Raw genomic sequence first — 23,251 nt, 5'->3', positions numbered from 1 at the left:
AACAGAGGAGATGGATGGAGTTGATCAAAGATTATGATTGTTAATAATCAAAGATTATGATTGTATTATTAACTATCACCCGGGGAAAGCAAATGTGGTGGCAGATGCTTTGAGTCGGAAGAATAAAGCTTTTATTAGTAGTTTACTAGTGCGAGGTGATAGAGAACTCTTGGAACTAGGTGGGCTAAATGTGCATTTGGATGTGACTTCAGGAGGAATGTTACTAGCAACATTAGTGCTACAATCTGACATGAGAGAAAAGATTCGAAAAGCTCAAGGTGAAGATCCCGAAGTGATGAAAGAAATGAATAATGTAAAAGTCAGCCAAGACTCTTTATTTTGAGTGTCAAATGATGGGCTTTTAGTGATGGGAAAAAAGAATATATTAACCTAATGATGAAGTTTTAAAAGGTGAAGTCTTAAAAGAAGCTCATGAGTCTAAATTGACGATCCATCTATGGAGCACGAAAATGTATAAAGATTTTGAAGGAGAGTTACTGGTGTCCAAAAATGAAGAGGGAGATAGCAGAATATATGGCCAAGTATGCCATATGTCAGCAGGTGAAAGTGAAGCATCAACGACAGGCTGGAGAATTACGTACAATCTCTTCCGATTCCAGAATGGAAATGAGAGAATATCACTATGGATTTTGTATCTGGGTTACCAAAAAGCAGGAAAAGACATGATGCCATATGGGTGATCGTGAATAGACTGACAAAGTCTTCTTTGTTTTTGCCTATGAAGATAGGGGATCGGTTGAAAAACTAGCTCAATTATATATTAAAGAGGTGGTGAGATTGCATGGTGTACCAGTTTCTATAGTTTCCGATAGGGATCCTCGGTTTACATTAAGGTTATAGCCGTGTATACAACGGGCTTTGGGTACCAGATTGAATCTAAACACAACTTTTCATCCACAGACTGATGGACAATCTGAAAGGACAATATAGATTTTATAAGATTTGTTGAGGTCTTGTATTCTAGAGTTTAGAGGTCAATGGGAGGATCACTTGCCATTAGTAGAATTTACTTATAACAATAGTTATCAATCTACTATTGGAATGGCACCATATGAAGCATTGTATGGAAGGAGATGTCGAACTGCAGTATGTTGGGATGAAGTTGGGGAAAGAAAATTATTGGGACCTGAACTGGTGCATATCACGGTTGATAAGGTGAAGGTGATAAAGGAAAGGATGAAAGAAGCTCAAGACCGGCAAAAGAGCTATGCAGATAATCGACGGAGACCACTAGAGTTTCAAATTTGAGATATGGTATTTTTAAAGGTTGCTCCATGGAAGCATGTGATTCGGTTTGGAATGAAAGGAAAATTAGCACCCAGGTATATCAGGCCATATAAAATTATAGAAAGAATTGGGACGGTTGCCTATCGAATACTGTTGCCACCACATTTAGATAAGATACATAATGTGTTTCATGTTTCGATGCTGCGGAAAGCAGACCTGGATCCTACACGAATTTTGCCATAAATTCTGATGGAAGTGCGGGAAGATTTAACTATGAAGGTACAACCTGTTCAAATTATGGACCGAAGTATAAATGAATTACGAAATAAAAAGTAACCATTAGTAAAAGTATTGTGGAGAAACTCTCAAACAGAAGAAGAAACCTGAGAGAGAGAGTCTGAAATGATGAAGAAGTATCCTGGATTATTTTCTTATATAGGTATGAATTTAAATTTCAAGGACGAAATTTTTTTTTTGGAAGGGAGAATGTAAAACCCCTGGGCGAAAAATTATAAATTGACTTGTTTCATGTAAAACAAAAACATTTGTAACTCTCGATCAGGTTATCAGAAAATTCTAAAAATTTGCGTGGAGCCTTCTAATATGATGAATTAGCTTGGATTAAAATTTCAGAATTTTTAGAGAAATTCAAAAATTTAACGAAAAATCACAATTTGACTAGTTTTACGTTATTGGACATAATTTTAAATCCGACCATCAGATTGAGCTGAAATTTTATGAGGAATCTTAAAATATATTGAATAAAATCTGGTTAAAATTTTAGGATGAACGGAGCTCGATAGTGCTAGCAAAGAATAAGGACCGTCAAATGGAAGTAAAAAGACTCATTAAGGGTAAAATGGTAATTTGCCATTAAAAATAAAACAAGGCAGCCCCTTTTCTGTTATGAACTGCCGACTGGGTAGTAACAAATGTGAAAAGAAAAGAAAAGAGAAGAACATGAGAAATCAAGAGAAAAACAAGAAAAAGTGAGAGAGAGCTTTGAAACTTGTAAGATTGAAAGAATTGAAACATTAAAATAAAGAAGAATCAAGTAAAGGAATATATAAGAAAGGTGAGGAGGGCTGGCCACACTAGGAGGAGAAGAAAAGTTGGGAGAACTTAGATTGGTAAGTATGACAAATTAAGATTCTTACTTGAATGAAGTGTTTTTGGGTTTATTTGAGTAAGTTATCAAACAATGACAATTAAATTTGATTTAATTTTTTATATTCTTGACTTTTTTAAATTAGGGTTCTTATGAGAATTTGGGGATTTTGAGAAAAGTAGTAAACATGATGGAATTGAGGTAGAATAGTATAGATAGTTACACATACAAATTGAAGTCCTCTAGTGAAACTGGCTAGCCAACAATTGTTAATTCATCAAATAATACCTTTGCTTTCTGCATATATATATTTACTTAATCATCAACCTATCAAAGATCTTGAAAAGATCCATGAAGTTGCATAATACAAGAGTTAGATGGAGAAACGAGTGCATGCTCAAAAGTATGCCAAACACAGTGCGAGGTTTGACAATCAATGATATGATGGAGTACATCCATTGAAAAAGAAGAAATGAGTGCACTTAGAATAAGTTGATCTTACTGTTTTCATCGAAGAAAATAAGGATTATTCTGAAGAGAAGAACTATTAGTTGTAGCCACATGAAAAAAAAAGGACACAACAAAGATCCATTAACAAATTGAAAAACACTTTGCTAAGAAGATACATCTTCATCTATATTCATTAAAAAAGATAATTGGTGTTTGTAAGCTTCAAGAAAATAACTTGTTGAGTATTGGAAAGAGGAACAATCATTGCAATTAAAGTTTCCATGGCAACAGGATACACGATAGCTGCATGAAAGGATTCCAAAGCAAAGGAAGAAGAGGTTTGCATTAGTGGTTGAGAGGAAGGGATTTGTTGCGAGTGAGTAATGTGGCAGCAAGAGAGTAGAGTCCATAAGAGAGAAGAAAATAGAGTTTTAATGTGTTTAGAGCTCTGTTACCAAGTTTAGAATAATAGAAGGTTTAACCAAGTAGTTAGCTAACCTTTTCTATTTATATATGGCTAACCTTTTTTATTTATATATGTAAGCAATATACAATAATTAATGTAGAGATTATAATATAAGAACAAACTAATAAACCTTTCCTAAATATATACAAGCCTATATTGCATTCGTCAATAAAGATAATTAGTGTTTGTAAGGCTCAAAGAAATAACTTATTGAGTACTGGAGAGAGGGACGATTGTTGCAATTGAAGTTTCCATGGCAACAAGATACACGATAGCAGTAAGGCATGATTCCAAAGTAGAGGAAGAAGAAGAGGTTTGCACCGGTGGTTGAGAGGAAGCAGTTTGTTGCAGGTTGAGTGTTGCGGCAACAAGAGTAAAGTCAATGGGAGAGAAGAAAATAGAGTTTTAATGTGTTTAGAGTTCTGAAACTAAGTTGAGAATAAAAGAAGGTTTAACAAAGTAGTTAGTCAACCTTTCTTATTTATATATGTTAGGCAATATACAATAGTTAATGTAGATATTAGAACATAAAAATAATAAGCCTATAAATCTTTCCTAAATATATACAAGCTTATATTGCACAATATCCTATAATAAGGCCCATTAGTGTAGCTCGTTCCCCATTGATAAGTTGTTATAATATATTACTAGAATTGAGATATAGAAAAGATTTCAATTGTGAATACCCTAAAAAATAAAATTAGAGAACTAATTTGAAAGTTCCTAAAATGAAGAGGATGAGATGCATTTCAAAATTTCAATAATTATTGGTTTACCTATTGCGTTGGTTTTTATTGGATGATCCAATTTTTATAGTTTTTTATGTTCATTTAATCTTATAAAAGTTATAATCATGATACACCATCATTTATATCAACAAAATAATATATTTTTTTTAAAAAATCAATTATGGAGGTTTTCTTCGTGAAGTTTGGATTGCCACGTAGAGTTAAAGACAATGGCTTTTTCTTGAAAAGATTTTCTTGAGAGGTTATTAAAAAATTGTTCAGTATTTTAATTGTGAAAGTTACGTTAATTACCAAAATTAATTTTGTGTGCTTCTTTAATTTATATTATTGTAGTATTTATGAATACCTTATCTTATTTTGCATATCTTATCTTACCAAGGAGAAAGGATCTTGAAAGAGTAATAAATTTCCTGAAGTATTTGATTCTGCCCACAAGTCCATTTATTCATGAAAATTCGTTAGCTTCATTTGGTGTACGTTGATTGAGAACTAGTGGTTGTAGAGGATCATACGATTTTCTTGCAAACCTTTTTTACACAGGATAGGGCAAAACAATCCTAGAGATCTACTAACCAATACTTGTTACCATTTGATTGATCACATGCACTGTTTAATGTGGTAATAATGGAATTAGACAAGACAACTACGTGAGAAGGTGCTTCGAGGTACTTCTACTCGAAGTATAGAAGACAAAATCCCTTGTATTATCACATTTGAAAACTCTATTCTGGGGTTCAAAAACATCACTCATGATTAATTGGAAGCCTTGATGAATTCCTGAAGTGGCCTAACACGTATATATTGCACATGTATAAATTGAAGTGGCTGCTTTGTGGATTCATAAGATGTTTTAGAGAGTTCCAAGTGAAGGCTTCAGCAGAAGACCTCTTAGGCCTAAATATGGGGTTCTTGTCAAACGATCAGCTGACTTTCTTATTTGGTCTCCTTGGTATGTACTTGTGTGAAACGTTGAGTGCTTTGTTATTTTTTACTCAACGTGTAGTTTTACTCTCCTTTAGTGTTCTTCCCATCCCAAATGAGAGTTGATTTGAATTCACCGTTTTTAGGTTTAACTAATATATATAGCGTATTTCTTATTGTTATCCAATGCACCATTCTTTCTAACTTTGAACAGGAAATATTGTGGCAGCGGGGATGTTCTTGGCGCCAGTGTAAGACTATTTCAAATTAATTGAAACAATATTATTAATAAATATTACTTCAAATTTCATGAAAGCTTCGTAATGGAAGATGCATGTTGCTAATCTAGCTACTTAATTGATCTCCCAGGCCCACTTTCTACACAATTTTTAAGAGGAAATCTTCTGAAGGTTTTCAATCAATACCATATTCAGTTGCCCTCATGAGTGCCTCATTGCTGTTATATTATGGTCTTCTCAAGACAAATGCTTATTTGCTTATTAGCATCAACAGCATTGGATGTGCTTTTGAGGTTACTTACCTGATAATCTACCTAATATATGCACCGAAACAGGAAAAGGTGAGACTTTTGATCTCCTCCGTTGCTCGATAACTAATTTCATGAAACAAACCTAACAATTTTTTTATGTAAAACGTGAGATAGATTGATCAAGTGTAGTGTTCGAATGGGAAAAAAAAAAAGTATTTCTCTGGGCTTGACAACAAATAATATATATAATTGCGCGCAGATGCATACGATGAAGCTGTTACTCATTTTCAACATGGGGAGTTTTGGCGTGGTGTTGTTACTCACCATGTTACTAATGAAGGGCAAACCTCGACTTTCTGTCGTTGGGTGGATTTGTGCCGTTTTCAGCGTTGCTGTATGTGCTGCTCCATTAAGCATCATGGTAATAACTTCTCAAGGTCTCATTTCTTTCATGCATGCTTTCTCTATATATAATGAGGACGTACTAATATCAAAGAAACTGAATTTTGGATGTTGCAGAGACGGGTAGTAAGAACTAAAAGTGTAGAATACTTGCCATTCACATTGTCTGCTTCCATTACTCTCAATGCTGTAATGTGGTTCTTCTATGGGCTTCTGCAACACGATTACTACATTGCAGTAAGTAACATTGATCAATTCATTTTCAACCTTCTCCGTTTGGTTTGTCTTTCAAAAGCACCCCATTCACCAGCCCATTAATAACTAGAAATCACCTCTCGATTGCATCTTCAGCTACCAAATGTGCTAGGGTTTTTGCTTGGAATTGCTCAGATGATCTTGTACATGGTATACAAGAATTTGAAGAAGAATGTTGAAGAAAAATCAGAACAGCTTGCAGGGAATATGGAGGTGGTGCAAATGACAAAGGAGACTGAGAGTTGTACCGTTGACGATCCACACATGGAAACTAAGATATGCATTTGTGATCTCTAACCCAACAAATCCAATGTAAACAAGAAAATAGAGATGATCTGTACCAATGTATAATCCAGCACTCGAGGTGCAGCTCCAGTACGAAGGATCCTATGTTCAAAAAAGAAAACAACAATGGATTCAAGACTTGAAGCATTTGCCATTATATTCATGTTGAATTTAAAATTCGAGAAGTCGTGGAGTAATTTAAAGAATTTGCGTGTTTTCTATAATAGGAATTTGAGAGTACCAAGGATCTTATCATTTAGTGTTTGTGAAGATGAATCAAAGATTAGTTCTATCAACTCTTTAAAGTTGAGTGGTTGGAAACTACAAGTTATCTAATTGTTTAATCTCTAAGAGTAATTCACACCAACCATCATGTTAGAAATCTCCTAAAACCCTATTAGAAAAGAGAAATGATATACCTTAAGTGTTAGCTCTTTTCTTGTATTTTTTCGGGTGGTTTTCTTTTATCATCAATATTCTATTTATTATGAAAACCTGATAATCTTGTAGTCAAGATTAAAATATAGCATTTCATAAATAAAATAACTTAGTAATGCAATAGTAATGATCATAATTGTAGGCACTTTATAATTTTCTTAACAAACCATGTTTGTCCCAAAGACTTTATCTATATTCTAGACTCATTGATCAAATATAAATGAATTATAAGGATAAAGAAAGCCTTTATATATGCGCGCGCGCGCGCGCACACACACACACACACATATATATATATATATATATATATATATATATATGAACAATATTAGTATTACGTGTAACTATCTAGTTGACTATATAGCATCTACACTAACAATCTTCTAATTGCAATAAGATCAATCGCTCATGTATCTAATACCATATCTCTAAAAAATAGTAATCGTGCTTTTACTGCAATAGTGGCTTTGTGGAAGGATGTGCATAATTTTCTTCAATGAGTACTTGCTCTATGTTTATATTCTTGATCAAATCAAACTATTTAATTGTTTTATCAAAATGGATATCCCTACTTATTAAAGTTTACTTAAAACCATATATAAATGAATTTTTATAGCTTACATATTTTATTGCAAGTTCTTTGGACTTAAAATCTTCAAGTTGCGTCATATCCACACATCTTCATGAAGATTCCCATATAGGAGTACAATTTTGACTTTCATTTTTTAAATTTCATAATGGTGGCATGCAACTAGAGCAAGCAAAATAGATTGCATGGTATAAATAATTGTTTTCTAATGTTATGGTATATATAAATAATATCCAATAATTTTATTTTAGACGCTCTCAAAAACCTATATTTATCTAATTTGATTCTAACTTTTCAAATACAATACACTTCACGTAAGCATTACATTTGACAATCTTTAAGTATGATAAGTTCAATTTTCTATCTTCTCATATCTCATATGAAATCTTATTAATAATTTTTTATAAAACTCAATTTAAAAGATAAGTGATAGTTTGTTGAGCATTGAAATGTTTGCATAACTCATTATAAATTGTATTGTACCTAATAAAATGATATTATTTCTTCCAGAATCTTCATTATAGAATTCTAGAATATATCCATTATGAGAGAATACTTTGTGGATATTTATTAAATAATCTTAAAATTCTTGGTTTAAGTATTTACCACCTAATCAAATCTTGAATTTATTCCTACAATCCTAGCCTTTCTCTTCTTGAAAAGGGGAAGACTAACTGGAAACAAGGAGGATCGAACCATCTACCATTAATCACTATTCTTTCACTCATTTATTTGCTTTGAAACAAAAGCCACCCACGATGCCAAGCATCTCCACCATATCCCTCTTTTGACCCCAATTGTCTAGCCTCACCACTAATCAAGTAATACTATCAAAACACACATAAAAAAGAAAACATCTTCTTCCTCCCTATTTTCAGCCATAACCATTATGACACTAGCTCACTGCTGGGAGCTCCTCCATTTTTAACTCACCCACATAGCCACTACCCATCAACTGTGACATCCCCGACCAAACACACCCATCTAACCACCAAGAAAAGCTTTTCTTCATCCAACCTCTTCAACTAGCCGTCATCAGTCCTTCACTGTGGCCATTAACAGCAAACAAATCACGGCAACCCTTGCTCTTGACTTTCATGCACGCCAGCGATATCTCCATCAGCAAGTCTTCCACAACCACCACGAACAAAACCAATCTCTTCCAGCCATAACCTTCATTATAAATTCTAAACAAAATTGTGCTAGCTATGTTTGAGAAGCAGATCTAAAAAAAAAATAAACTGATTGTCTTGTGTGATGTGCTTGTTTTGCAGGTGGAGGTGACATTCATAACTGGCGTGGGAATAAAGAAAAGAAGAGATAGACCCCGACCAACCCATTTTTTTCACTTCATCGGCTATGACGCGTGGTTTCAGGCGCTGCCAATGACCGTGGCCATAGAGACCATGTGCCACCACTGTTTTAATTTTTCCAATGTACCTTGGAAACTCCTCTGATCATTCAAACCTAGTCCAAAAAGTGTTCTACAAATTTGGGATGATTTTGTGTTTGTTATAATTATTGTGGAATTGTAATAAATGTAAAATCGTGTGTGTTCCCATTTTCTTACATGTTTTTTTTTTTTTTTTTTTTTTGTAGAGTAAGGAAAATAAAGAAAACTAGACAACTATAGGGAAAGAGGTCCCTAGTTGATCTAAAAAACTGGCAATTCTATTGAGGCATGTCCTAAACAGTAAATCCCTGATCATTACTAGCAGCTAGTTTAGCCTTGAAATCTGCACATGCATTTGCTTTTCTGTAAGTATGCTGGATCCTCACATACTAACTTCAAGCCATCAACCTTCTGATATCCCAAATAATAGATGTATATTCGTGAAATCCCACCTTTGAAATTGTATCAAATAGCTTCTTTAGAGTCTGAATTACAGAAATCCTTCTTGAATTTAAGCCATGATAAATACCCAACTAATAGGAACAACCCTGATTTTATATTGAAGATCCAGAGGAATTAATTGTCGTTGCCAAATCTCCAAAGTCCCAAGTGTTATCTTTCCATATATATCCTCAACCTGCTTATCAACATCCATAATATTGACAAAAGGAACACAAGAAGCCAAAGGACCTCCTTCCAGCCAGCAATCATACCAAAGAGATATGTCTTCATAGCCAACCCCATACATAAACCCATCCTTAAAAAAAGAAATAGCTTTAACAATTGACTTCCAAGTATAAGAACTTGTAAGAAGCCCATCTGAAAGGTAGAAAAGATCAAGCATTTTTATATATTTGTGTGTGAGAACCCTTGCCCACAGCTTCTAGGGCTATTTATAAGATGTCATGTCAGCTTACCCAATAGAACAACGTTCCCAAGCCTAGTTTAGGACAAGTAACAGTACTCCATTTCCTTGCTATCTCATATAAATCTTCTAATTGTTTTAATTTTTTTAGTTTAATATGGGTGTCCGGGCCAGTTTACGCGTATCTCAACTAATTCCACGGGTCCTGAAATTAACAACCGTGTAAGCCTTCAATGACCATCATATGAGCAACCATAGGGCTCGAACCTGAGACCACAGAGGGAGCAAACCTCTTGATCTCAAATTCTTACCACTGCATCACCATTTAGATAATTTGTTTTATTAATCATGAGGCAAGTGGTCTTAGGTAGCCAAAAACTTTGCATAGAATACACTGGGAAAGCCATGAGGACTAATTTGGCTAGGGTAGTTCTTCCAGCTTTGTTGGGCATCTTCATCTTCCAATTTGATAATCTCCTCTTAATCTTTTTAATAACAAAATCGAAATGGTCTTTCTTTACCCTACCTTGAATCAGAGGAAAACTTAAATATTTTCCCAACTCACTGGCAATATGAATAGATGAAAGCTAAGAAATCTTACATTTCTTCCTTTTGCTTAACTGACTTGGAACACATGATTCTGAATTTCATCAAGTTCATTTTTAGCCCAGAAGCCATGCAAAACTATGATAAAACATTATTAATCAATCTAACTTGTGAATTCCTAGCCTTCGAGAACAAAAATATATCGTCTACCAAGAACAAATGGGAGATCTCAAATCCTCCTCTTGACACTCTGATTGGCTCCCATTTCCCATATGAGATTATATCAAATATTAATAAATATTATTAGATTTGAATTTTAAACCTTCAGTTTTATTTGTAAATTTCCATTGAATGTATTATTTGTTATGTCTAGGTTAGTTTAATATCTAGGTGTAGAAAGCTATTTTAATTTAGTTATATTAAGTATGAATTTTTTACGATGACGACAATAATAATGATAATAATTCAAGTTAAAAACAAGATATATATAAAAATTAAAATTATTTTTTATATAAATAGTTTATTTTGATGATTTGGAAAAATAAAATTCCTCAACAAGAAAAAAAAGTACAACCATTTTTGTTTTTTTTAAGAAAATAAATTTGGTAAGAAAAGGTAAATTTTGAATATCCTAACTAATTAAAAAATAAAAGACTTCCTAGCTTTTAGTTATATTTTCTAATATAAATATAATATTAACATTTAATATCACCATTTTGTCAAAAATCAAATTAAAAATATTTTGATCTATTTAAAAATAAAATGGATTGTAAAATCGGATTAACAAACTATAAAAACGGAAAGAACACCATCCTTTTATTGTCTCTAAAATGGTGTGGGGGCAATGCAACATCACGTAGAGTGAACTATTCAGGCAGACTATTTAATTTTTGATATATTTAATTTTTTTATTATTATTATTTTTTAGCAGACAACTTGGTTTATCTACTATATGTAGACACCTGCATGTCCAAACCAGACGACGTCAGACTTCTCATATTTCCACCCTATCAATTCTACTTCCATCTTCTTTCTCCTCCGTATTGAACTCTCCTCGTGAAATAATATTCATGATGGTCTTGGTGGCTTGGCCAACAGCACGGGAAGTCTTCTTTGCAGCACCAGCAACAACGGGCTGCAGGGAAATGATTGGCAAGCTAGCCCTCTCTTGAATCATAGCTAGATGTCAAATAATAGACAAAAACATCAGTTCTGTAGAGATCAATAAAGAATGACTTGCAGCGGGAAAGATTGCAGAAAGCACAGGAACTTACAAATAGTATGCTGGTGAGCAAGTGTCCCAATCTGTCGAATTCCAGCTTCTGCTGCTTGAACTGCTTGTGCTGATTTATTGACCCCATCAGTTATCTCTTGGCTGTAATTCAATTGTGATAAACCATATTATTGTACTTGAAAAGCATCTGAAAAAATGAAATTGTATCCTTGTAGGCCATGAGACTTCATAGCACATCTTGTTAAGGTTGTGGTATTCGAGAAATTTAACGGTGCTCAGAAGTAACTAATGATATCCTACTGGTTACTCTTTGAGATTCATTTTGAAGGAGACAAACACAAGGAAGGAGAAAGAAATCCTAGATGTAAATATTCTTATCACTTTTGATGGGTCATGGATTTTATTTTCTCTCTTCCTTATGTATGTTTTTTTCTTCAAAGTGAGTTAATGAGTTAATAGAATGCCTCTGGTTACTCCGTGTTCCAGTATTTCTCTAGCTGTCATCAGCAGGTTCACACACAAATAGACATCAGACAAGTATAAGTTTCTATAACATACATAAATAGACATAACTAAAGGACCTATATATATATCCTCATGGACCTTCGTCACTTTCCCCCCGCATCAATATGTCACTGTCCCAATTTCAAGGAGCATTCTTTTAATGGGTTAAGGAAATCCATGTTTCAAAGAGCATCCTTTTACTGGATTAAGGAAATCCATGTTTTGTTTACGAGACATGACACATGAAACTGATGCAAGCAGACTCTTTCGCATATAAGCTTGTCTAATACAAAATACTCTCAACCAGCATTCAGACCACTGGAAAAGGAGAAGAAAATAGGAAACAGAATTAATGATAACCAAAGAGTTGCAGTTAGAGCTTGACTGTCACCTCAAATCACTTAATTCCAATGTAAGATCACTTATTTCCATGCCTGAAAGCCTAATCGCAGCCATTGTACTGGGCAGTTCCTCACGAGCAGTATCTGCTAGCTTTGAAAGAGATGTTGCCGCTCTCCCCACTGCCTGCCAACCAGAGAGGAAAAAATAGATGAAAAAGAACCATTACAGACCTAACAGAAAAACACTATAAAAATTAAATTGCAGACAAAATGTATGGAGATTCACATTTCACTTTTTTTTTTCACGGCAGGTATTAACAAGGATATCATTTAATAAAGATACAGCCAGCAAAACAATTGGTTGGAACCAAATCTAGCAAAAAACCATAAACATGCCGTTAAAAAGATAAAAACTGCACTCGGGTGTAAAGTCAGATAACTTACAAACAGTGTTGGAACGGCAGCAGCAACAAGGCATGTAAATGCTATAGAAGTCTGCAAGCAATCAAAGTAAGCCATATTTTCAGTGATCAAAAAGCTAATTTCACTCATTGGCAACAAATGTGAGTTTTGCAAATCAAAGAAATTCTAGTTTCACAACACAGTCCAGCTGCAATATTTACCAACACGGCAATCATTTTGATTGGATGATTCAACTGAACCTGCACTATCAAAGTTGAACAAAAAAACAATCTAAATACCTAACAAATAGATTGATTTGCACCAACATCACACAGTCAAGTAGTTCTTCTACGCAAACAATTCAGCGCCTCTAGATTTCTCAGTCAACAATGAAGACACATAAAACCATAGCATGGTATCAATGAATAGCAATAGATAAGTAAAAGCCGTATACAAATCCAAACTCTAAACAATCTAACAACACCTTCATAAGCCTCTAATGCACTTCAGATCCAAACCTGAAAAGGACCCAACTTTCTAACACAAACCACAAAAATAAAAACGACCCATCAAAGAATTTATAGCCAGTAAGCCCCAAATCCCAAGAAGACGCAAAAGACATACTTTGCAGAAAAAAGAATTCAATACCCAATAAGCCGTTAAACATCCTAAACACAAAAACTAAGTTAATTTGTCAAGAAATGGGACAAAGAAATAATGCCAAATTAGGCTAATAAAACTAATAACAGGGGAAAAACAGAGAGACAGTACCGTGAAAGCAATAAAAGATAAGAGAAAGAAAGCTTGATCGCTCAAACTAAGCTTGGTCCATGACTGAATATAAGAGGGAACAACAGGATTCGCAACTTGGACATTCAAATTCCTCTCCAATTCATCTCCACCAAGAACTTCAACATTGGAATTCAATGACTCTTCGTTGGCGGGACTTGATTGCTTTCTAGCGGGGTTTGAAGAGGAGCAGATTGGGAGTAAACGATAGTGTTTGGAGGAATTGGGGTGTGGGGATACTATGGAAAGAAAGTGATTGGGGTGTGGAATTGAATTCCTGGGAAATGGAATAGAATTCCTTGATAGCAAAGTTAAGGAATTGAAAATAAGGAAGGAATCAGCAGTCAGCAGATTGGGTTTCATTTGTAGGAACTTTTTGAGAGAACCGTTAGTTTTGAGCTCTTAAACCGTTAGTTCTTCTACTGTTTTCCTTGCTTGGTTTTGGCTGCAGCAGAGGAGACTCCTCTTTTTTCCGATATTTAAATTTTAAGGGTCAAAATGGTGACTCGTCTTTATAATTATTAATTTTTTTTCCTTTTTTTTTTCAAATCTTAAAAAAGTTTAATCTCAATTAGTTTCTCAATCAAGTTTTTATAGAGATTAAATTTATAATATATGAATAGATTCTTATTCATATCCTTTTATTAGCATAGGTTAACACAATAGTTAAGTTATATGAAAATCATGTGATATGATAGATTATCGAAAACATACGAGGATTTTGAATTTTAGAGTTTGTTTGAAAATATAATTGCGGTTATAGTTTAAAATTTTTTTGTTTAGAAATATATTAAAATGATATTTTTTTTATTTTTTAAATATTAGTTTTTAGATCAACACATCAAAACGATCCGAAAATATAAAAAAATTAATTTTTAGTAAAACTATATATATATATATATTTGAATTTTTAAAAAATACGGGTTCATCGTGTTTTCAAACAGGGTATATTATATAAGTTTCACACTATTCAAAGCAAGAATCTTAGAAAAATATTGGATATCACGTGACTATGTAATAGTTTTGTTATCTAAAAGTGAAAAAAGAATAAGATTGAGAATTTATTAATATATGGAGGATTTAATTGAGAAAAAATATAATGGGGACCTAATTGATACTTCCTTTAAAGTTCGGTGACTTTTATGTGGTTTGCCTTTTTTGCTAAATTTGATTTTTTAAAAAAAAAATTGATTTTTTTTTATGAATATTAAACCCTAAGATTTAATTAAATAAACAGCCATAAAAACTAATATCGATAATAAATTCAGAAGGTGAAATTAAGTTTTAAACAAAACTCTTTTTGGTTTACAAGAATCCAAAAATGAATAATAAAGCATATTGATTTATAAAATAAATCATATCGATTCACTAAATTAATTAATTATGAAAATCAATCTTGATAAAATTATAATATTTCAAATAAGTTATGAATCAAGGTTGGATTTTTGACAAAAATTATTTATTAGTTTACCAGGAAATAAACTATAAAAATTTATTATAGAACTACAAAAATTCAAATAAAATCCAGCATATTGCTATCAAAACTAAAAGAAAAAGGTTAAATTTTAAGATAAATAAATTTAAAGCATGTAAATAACGATAAAAAATAAAACTGTAAAGAAATTATAGAATTTTTGTTTTTTTGTTTTTCCAGCATCTCTCCTCATATCACACACAAATGACCTTACCCTCAAGAACAAGCGAAAACAATGAATTACATATAAGCAAGCGAAAAGTTAAACGAGAGGAGAGAATTTGGACTCGCAGACAGCGCCTCGTGATGGAATAGGTTCCAGCCATGGGGCTTTCCCCCCTTCCAAACGGGAGAGTGTTCATGTTAGAAACCGTTCGCAGCATAAGAACTTGTCCCATATCAGTCTTAAGCTGTCCTCGAGCATCTTGGAGATTGAATCACTTTCAGCTCCCGGTTCCTTCATAATTCAACAAAAGCAGCTTTAAATACAAGAAAAATGTTTAGAAAATGAAGAACCGAATATGAAGAACCGAATATGGTTCTCAAACAGGAACGGCATGACATGAACACATGCATGAATCCTGAAACTTAGCACAGCTTAACCTACGAGCTCCCTTGGCGGTATTAAATCTATATCAGTTACTAGGTCAAATCTATATTAATGGGAACATATATAGATGATGCTCTCCCTTACAAGACAGTGTTGAAGGGCGGGCGGTGTTAAGAGGTGCTTAAAACTATGATAACAATTGTTTTTCAAAATGTTTTTCACTCAAAAATACATCGAGAGAGTAATGCTAGGGTACTTAAATTGTTGCAGGGTAAGTTTTTCAAGCAACAAAGTGGAAATATGATCACATTTAGTGAGATAATGATAATAATGGAATGTCAAGACGGATAAATCAACAATCATCAAGTAAAAATCTTTTAGTAAACTAAGCATCTCTAGCATTACTCCACACACAAAAAAAGAGAAGAAGGTTCTGACAGAACATATTTTCTTTGTCTGGAGTGAAATCTGAAACAAAATATCTGGAGAATAAGATGAGACGAAGCAACATAAAGATGCATAGGGAAAAGTAAAACCCAATAAAGGAACTTGCCTGTATTTCTGAAACAATTCTTTTCAACTTCAGATAAATCTCTCTTGCAGCTTCCCCAGCTCCACTCCTAAAATCAAATCGATCGGCATCTCTTACTTTAAGCCTAAACGATGAACTTTTATAGGCTTTGGTTACTGTGTGCCAAGCCCCAGTGACGCTATATCTACCACCAGAAGACGCCTTCCCTAGGGGCCATCTTAATCCACCCTTCATATCTGAATCTAGAACTGCAGAATTGATCAGATCTCTAATGCTATTCATCTCGTCATCCTGCATCGATTCATACAATCAGTCACAGCGTCACTATATTACAATGAAGTTTCTTGGCTTTGATTTTTTTAAGTAGGATGATTATCAGAACAATAATCCGGGTGTAGATTAATTAGGCTGTTGATTAATTAGATAGGAAGAAAGAAACCACACTTACTGATATTAGATGCTTAGTTACTAAGGAGCCAATACCAAATCATTGTCTTCTGCTTTATAAACTAAAATCTTCATGCAGGAAATAAATTACTCTTAGAAGCTTTGTGCTGTCTAGACTCTAGATGAAAATCTCTGGCAAATTTAGGGAAATCATTGTTCCAACTATAAAAATACTAGATTTCTCCAGCATGAAAGTGCAATACCCAGGAATATGGTTTTAACCTTCTAAATTTTGTTCCAGACGTGTTAGCCTGTCTTGCTAGTACAAGCCTACTTAATGCTTGTTTCACATATCTTCTCTTCTAGGAGCGATCAAACTAAGTTCAAGAATACAGATTATTTGGTCTTTCACTCAAATGCAATTGTTTCCATCATGTCATTCTTTGAAATGGAGAAAGCACTGTTTAGACACGATCAGGAAAGTAATTTAAGGAAAATACCAAGGATGGATGCTTGCACAAGTTCACACTTCAAGTTTCTGCTGGGCATGGGCAGAACCCAAGAAACTTCATGCTTCAATGAGTGTCTAACAATCCTGCTGTATGATTGTAACTAAATTGCTGTAGTGAATTGAATCAGTGAGAGACAGTACAACTTACAGTTAGAGTTGTTAAGATCCTCTTGGTGCTAAGCATTAGCCTGAGGTCCAGATTCTTATCAAGACATGATACATCTATGACCATCTGGCGCACTGGGTTTAGTTCAACCTACAAGAAATCTTTATGCTTTAATGCGACTCCATAAACAAGAAAAGGTAAAGTGAAAAAAAAAAAAAAAAAAAAAATTAAACCATCTTAAATCCACAAGTGAAAATCAGAAGGTGTCCATGAGATTACACAATGTCACTTTGATAAAGCACAAATTACCAAAAACAAAATCTACCATATAATATGGCAAATTAACATGAGAGGACAGGACTCTAGGTAGTACAAAACCTGCCTTGTAGAGGAGAAGTTTTTTATTTTCCAGCACACTGCATTTGCATGAAATAGTGGCATCTGGCCGTGTATTATCAGACAACTGCTTGAAGGAAGAAAAGTTAATGAAAAATTGAATTAAAAAAAATAAGAAAACAGCACAAAGAAGGTATGCAGCAAAAAGAATACCTTTACATGATAAACATCTTTCTCCTCTTCAAAATCAACTCCAATCACTGGGACCACTCCATCTATAATATTCTCCATGTATGAAGAAGGAATATTTGTGTACAATGATCTTCTGAGTTGTCTCAAAATGGCTTCTTCAACCTGAATTTTATCGACACTTTCTAGTGCCATTGAACGGCTCCTGCATCACACAAATTAACTGTCAAGGTCTTATGTTGAGGAACAAAAGACTTTAAAGCTTAGATTCTGCCCTTAGTTCATCGAATATATCATGGAGTTAACTTCATTTGGACTGATGCAAGAAAGAGAACTACAGCTAGTAGGTAAGAAGTCCACTGAACACCAAAAGGACTATAATGGTTCAAAATTAAAGAATTATTTGCCTGTAGTGCTTCTAAAAGTTAAGGAATTCTATTCCTAGTTCAGGAATCTTCCTGCTGCAACGCAACAGGAAGTAACTTCAAGGAGAAAAACTGACACGTTTCCAGGCAACTTCACAACATAAGCAATTTTTCAGTTGCATAATAAATTCATGTGTCCTTTCATCTAAAAAGTAGTCATAAGTTGGAAAAACAGACAATGTTCCATATCATACCACTAACATTCACTTAATTTGCAATATCTATAGAGAGAAGTTGGATTGCTCACCCATGAAAAAGAAATTTTCCCAATCGAGCAACCAATGTTGGCTTTACTCTTTCAGAACCCTGATCATCCATTTCATTCCTCAAGATTTCGAAAGAAGAGAGTAGTTCTTGCTGTACTTCTTCAGCTATAATCTCCCATGGACTTCTGGAGCAATTCCTTTCCAATTTGCTATCCTCTACATTGCATGAAATTTAATAAAACAATTTCAATAAAAACATTCAACTCAAACACCTTTCAAGGGCAGAACCAACCAACAGAAAAGGATTGAACACCGACCTTCAGTTACAACGCTATTCACCAAGACCAGAGGCTTTTCTCCACTTTTACGCTCAACATATTCCAAGGAAATCGGCTCGAGATGGATGTGAGGAGGAAAGTTGTCATCATCGTCCAAACCAACAGCGAACCATTTAGATATGCAACGGTCTGCGTAAACGATCTTTCCACTCTTATCTAAATGAGAAGTGGATGCTCTCAAATTCATATTTCTTTTAAACTGACGATGCAGTGTCTCTGGAATTGGGGATGCCCTTCTCACATCCTTGGAATACCGCTTGTGTGGAGGAATGTAAGCCATCAAATTAACAGGAAACGTATGTAGCCTGACTGCTCAAACAGAACACATCATTGAAACAAGAAAGCAGAAAGAAACCTACCAGAAAAGAAAAGAAAAGAAAAGAAATTCTGCTATTTCAAGAAGCCAAAAGAAAGAAAAATTCAGTCGCAGATGACATCAGAATCTGAATTCCGAAGAAAAAGAAACAACCCAGATAAACATATATTACAACAAACTCATTAACTCAAACATTTTAGTAAAAATGATTCACTGAAGCAAAGAACTAAGACCCAGAAACGAAAAGGGTAAAGAAACAGAGTAAGATTAAAGCAGTAGAGAGACGATCATACCAGAGAGTTGAAAAAATGCTGTTGTTTATGTAACTATAGCTCTGCTCTGTTGGTATTGTATTGTAAAAACACAAATTGGAGCATGTATATATATAGGGAGGAAAGGGACCACACACTCGATCAAGTTAGTGAGTACTTCCCTTGGAGGGTTTTCTTCGAAAAGAGCTTTTCATTATTTCTTTTAAGATTCTTCGGTGGGGAGTCCAAAACTTGACATCCAAATTTTAAGACTCTTCGTTTCTTGGAAAAACAATTGATTTCGAGAACAAAATTTAAAAGAAATACTCGCATTTCAATATTTAGTTATCTCATTTGCGAATGGAGAATGAGTGGAAAAATATTTTTTTAATATTGTTTTTTTATAGTACTATCATATAGTACAATATATTCAATATTATATTTAAATATATGTTTATTTTTATATTTTAAAAGTGTTTTTGAATAAATTTTAAAAAAGATTATTTTTTTTACTTCAAATTAATATATTTTTATATTTTTAAATTATTATTTTTTTTTTTTTTTTTTGTCCCAAGAGAAACACCGAATCAAGCTACTTCACTAGCAGGGGGTTTCCATTCTTTCTTCCAACATTCCTCGGTGGGATGAATCCTCCTATAAAGGACGAATAAATGGGGGAAAGGGACACCCACTCAATCAAGGAAGTACACTCAGAGGGCTTGATTAACTTTACTGGGAGGGTTTTCTTCAATGGGGACTACAAAATTTGTTATCCAAATTTTACTTGTTAACTTTATTTTGCATGAATTTAAAAATGTAATAATAATTGTTTTTTAAATTATTTTTTTTAATATATTAATATAATATTTTTTTAAAAAAATATTTTTTATATCAGCATATTAAAACAATTCAAAAAAATAAAAAATAAATAAATTGAAGCAAATTTTTTTCAAATTTTGATAAAAAGCAAGTTGAAACATAATGACAAACTCTCGAGGCAACTCTGAGTCGGGTTGTAAAACCGTGATAATAACCGTTTTTATTTTTATATTGACTTAAATCAATGGTCAACCCGCCTCATGACATGGACTTTGTCCTGGATCAGCCCTCTATTTAAAATTTAAAATTATGATAATAATTAATTTTTATCCTTACAATGCAAAGAATTGAACAAGCTTGTCCTAACCCTTTTAATGAGACATAAATTTCTCCACTAGAATAGCCTTGGATAATATAAAAATTGATTTTTATACTGACTAAAGGTGTATTAAACAACTTCATAAAAAAATTACCATATACAGTCCATCTTTGTCCACGTACCAAACACTACCTAAAACTAAGACAAATAGAAAAAACAACTAAAAAGAAAGGGGATTTTCCTATAGCCATAGACACAATCCACTATTCACTATAATAGTGAAGTGGCGTCTATGGTCTTCCAAGAAAAAAAAAATGCTTGTTTTGAATTAGGTGTATTTTCATATTTTTCATATAACACATTAGTTATTATAGATTTATTTGGAGTATTTTAGTCCATTTCATATTTTTATGAAAAGTAAAATAACAAAAATACCATCGAAAATAAGAAAATCAAAACAATTAGGGCGAGGATATTCAGTATTTTCATTTTTTATATATAAATAGTGAAATTACACAAGTTCCTTGAATACAAGAAATTTAATTGGGATCAGGGGTATTGGGATCTTTTAACCTTAGTTTTTTTTTGTTAATAGGTTTGATTGATGGTAAGGTAATAATGTAATTTTACATTAAAATAACAATTTTAAATTTGAAAAAGTTGTTGGGGTGTGTGAGCCGCCGTGCATTTTGAGCAACATGTGTGACGACTCTTGTTAGTTAAAAATGGGCTTCTTTGATTTAAAATTGGGAAAACATCTTACATAATTTTTTAATGATTTTGAAAGAAACAAAATAATTTTTTTTTGGTGTTTTTAAAATATAGATCAAATTCTCATGGCTCTAATAAACTAGTTATTAAATCCAAAAAAAATACATGCAAAGTAAAAACTATTTTTTAAATGATTTTTTTATATAAAAAAAATATGTAGATATAATCTACTTTTGAAAGACTTGGTCATATGCAATTTAAATAAAAATTATATTTTTTGAAAAAAAGATTTTTTGTTGTTGTTTTTGTAGAAGGGAACCAATTTTTTAATATATAAAAGCATCTCGCGTGTAGGTTACAATTCCAAATATTAAACATGTGAGCGTAGAAAAATATTGGGAACCCAAATTTAATTGCTAAATTGTCTTCCGGCCATTAAAATTACACATCGACGAATGACGTATTTGGCAAGACGTGGATAAAATATTTTTTATCAAGACTATTTTGACTGTGATATCAGTTTAAAACAATTAATCATTTATTGACTTAAAACCAAATAACACGAATCATCCACACAAATCTTATTAATTTCATGAATTTATATTCAAATTTCATGCTAAATCAAACATATACCCAAACATAAATCATAAACCAACATTTAATGTTAAAAAAAATCACGATTAAAAAAAACTCACAATTTAACACAAATAATTAACCACATCATTTCATAATAAAAAAACACACATCAAACCAAATTAATAGTGTCCAAAGAATCCAAATATTATACAAAACAATAAACAATTCCTAAATTTCACAATGTTATAGTAATTTGTCTAAAAATAATTTGAGTTTATAAATTGACATTTCAAGGCATTTAAAATGTCAAAGGTAGATTGAAATATACACCGGAAAACCGTTAGAATGGTGGTGGTATTTCTATTAAGTATCTTCTCCTCACTACATATAATTATATTCTCAATCATCATCATGCCTTGAAATGCAGTTGATTCCTGTTCTTAAGTGAGACTAAAAATGGTATTAGATAAATATTGACATCTCTTTGACAATATATGTCTTGCATATCGAAGTCTCAACATGCATCTTATTTTTAACTTTTTTTTATAAGGTTGAACAAATATCTGCATGGAATTAAATAAATATTTTTATTTTTTAAAATACAATAGAAATTTAATTAGGATGCATTAGTAACACCTAACCTATCGAATGGATACATTAATTTGTATTGGATAGGGCCTCAAATGCTTGCCTCAAACGGTGTATGTATAGGTAGATGCTCCATTTAGTCGAAGAAATAAGAAGAGAATATCATCTCAAGTTTGCAGCTTGTTTGGACTATATTCATTTCAATCTTTTTCGTATGTTAAGTTTGCAACTTGTTAAATTATATATCTCTAAAAAAGTAACTAATCTATGTTAGTGCATCATATATCCCTTTTAGCAATAAATCTCGGTAAGCAAGTGGAATGAGTATTTGTATAAACACATGGTAGTCATGACTCTTCATTCCATATAATATGTCATTATCCAAATTCACCAATCTAGATATGTTTGAAGCATATCCATCAGAAAAATAAAGACTCTTAAGCTATTGGTAGACAACTAACTGTGCATTCTTATCTAAGATGAAGCTAGCTGTGGGCTTTGTGACTCGTGACCTATCATAAATCTACTTCATGTTCTTACGATAATAATAATAATAATAAAAAAAAGGTATATTCATTCTAGTTTTCATGTTGTCCTTTGTCTTCCCTTCACATCCATGTCATACAATTCTTCACCATATAGTACCGACAGTACAAAATCCCTTTCAACTCTACTTACAAAGAAGTCATTTTTGTTCTTTCTATACTTATGATCAGTTGTCAAGAACCTCCAGTGAAAAAAAAAAACATTTTACCACCATTTAGTATGGTGAAGACTTTTTTATTTTCCATATAGTATGGACATACTAATTTTCTAAGTATACTCCAACTAAAAACCATCTCATACGTAGGAAATTCATTTATAGTCCATATCAAAGCTGCCTTCATTTGAAAACTTTGTTTTCTCGAGACATCATACATCAAAGTCCTGAATGACCACATTTGATTCAACTCATTAATCAACTATTAAAGACAAACATCTATATTCTTATCCCGACTATTGGGACAGAGTATGACCGTAGATAAGAACATGAACTCCGGCCTCATACACATTCCCGCTGGCAAGTTGTAAACTGTGAGTATAACCTAGGGGTGATTATTTTTTGTTTTGTTCTGTTTTTATATATATAAAAAAAGTTACCA

General features: G+C 32.9%; 3 protein-coding genes across 3 annotated transcripts; 1 reads left to right on the top strand and 2 right to left on the bottom strand.

Annotated features, from left to right (window-relative positions):
- Nucleotides 1-4,863: 4,863 nt before the first annotated feature.
- On the top strand, nt 4,864-6,514 carry LOC18110095 (bidirectional sugar transporter SWEET9). The gene is made up of 6 exons (XM_024590906.1): nt 4,864-4,970; nt 5,157-5,193; nt 5,312-5,522; nt 5,692-5,853; nt 5,952-6,071; nt 6,186-6,514. The coding sequence occupies exons 1-6, from the start codon at nt 4,922-4,924 to the stop codon at nt 6,384-6,386; spliced, it is 780 nt and encodes a 259-aa protein (XP_024446674.1). The 5' UTR covers nt 4,864-4,921; the 3' UTR covers nt 6,387-6,514.
- Nucleotides 6,515-10,998: 4,484 nt separating this feature from the next.
- LOC18108224 (uncharacterized) lies at nt 10,999-13,954 on the bottom strand. The gene is made up of 5 exons (XM_006371084.3): nt 13,458-13,954; nt 12,729-12,779; nt 12,335-12,468; nt 11,480-11,580; nt 10,999-11,384 (listed from the first exon to the last, which is right to left on the bottom strand). Exons 1-5 carry the CDS (start codon nt 13,836-13,838, stop codon nt 11,200-11,202), a joined length of 852 nt encoding a protein of 283 aa, XP_006371146.1. The 5' UTR covers nt 13,839-13,954; the 3' UTR covers nt 10,999-11,199.
- A 1,128-nt stretch (nt 13,955-15,082) lies between these two features.
- LOC18108223 (uncharacterized) lies at nt 15,083-19,402 on the bottom strand. Its single transcript, XM_024591407.2, has 8 exons — nt 19,139-19,402; nt 18,509-18,838; nt 18,233-18,407; nt 17,585-17,765; nt 17,418-17,498; nt 17,078-17,185; nt 16,053-16,322; nt 15,083-15,406 (listed from the first exon to the last, which is right to left on the bottom strand). The coding sequence occupies exons 2-8, from the start codon at nt 18,807-18,809 to the stop codon at nt 15,308-15,310; spliced, it is 1,215 nt and encodes a 404-aa protein (XP_024447175.1). The 5' UTR covers nt 18,810-18,838; nt 19,139-19,402; the 3' UTR covers nt 15,083-15,307.
- Between the last annotated feature and the right edge of the window lie 3,849 nt (nt 19,403-23,251).

This window comes from Populus trichocarpa, chromosome 19 (genome assembly GCF_000002775.5).
Source record: "Populus trichocarpa isolate Nisqually-1 chromosome 19, P.trichocarpa_v4.1, whole genome shotgun sequence".
In the NCBI taxonomy this organism is placed as follows: Eukaryota; Viridiplantae; Streptophyta; class Magnoliopsida; order Malpighiales; family Salicaceae; genus Populus; species Populus trichocarpa.
This window is presented reverse-complemented; position numbering and strand designations above follow the sequence as displayed.

Coding starts and splice junctions, on each gene's coding strand:
- LOC18110095 (XM_024590906.1), top strand. CDS start 4,922: ATGGGGTTCTTGTCAAACGATCAGCTGACTTTCTTATTTGGTCTCCTT. Junction 5,194..5,311: donor GGGATGTTCTTGGCGCCAGT/GTAAGACTATTT, acceptor TTGATCTCCCAG/GCCCACTTTCTACACAATTT. Junction 5,854..5,951: donor CTGCTCCATTAAGCATCATG/GTAATAACTTCT, acceptor TGGATGTTGCAG/AGACGGGTAGTAAGAACTAA.
- LOC18108223 (XM_024591407.2), bottom strand. CDS start 18,809: ATGGCTTACATTCCTCCACACAAGCGGTATTCCAAGGATGTGAGAAGG. Junction 17,766..18,232: donor GGAAAATTTCTTTTTCATGG/GTGAGCAATCCA, acceptor TGTGTGATGCAG/GAGCCGTTCAATGGCACTAG. Junction 15,407..16,052: donor GAATTGTTTCAGAAATACAG/GCAAGTTCCTTT, acceptor TGAATTATGAAG/GAACCGGGAGCTGAAAGTGA.
- LOC18108224 (XM_006371084.3), bottom strand. CDS start 13,838: ATGAAACCCAATCTGCTGACTGCTGATTCCTTCCTTATTTTCAATTCC. Junction 11,581..12,334: donor TTGGAATTAAGTGATTTGAG/GTGACAGTCAAG, acceptor ATTGAATTACAG/CCAAGAGATAACTGATGGGG. Junction 11,385..11,479: donor TGCTCACCAGCATACTATTT/GTAAGTTCCTGT, acceptor TTTGACATCTAG/CTATGATTCAAGAGAGGGCT.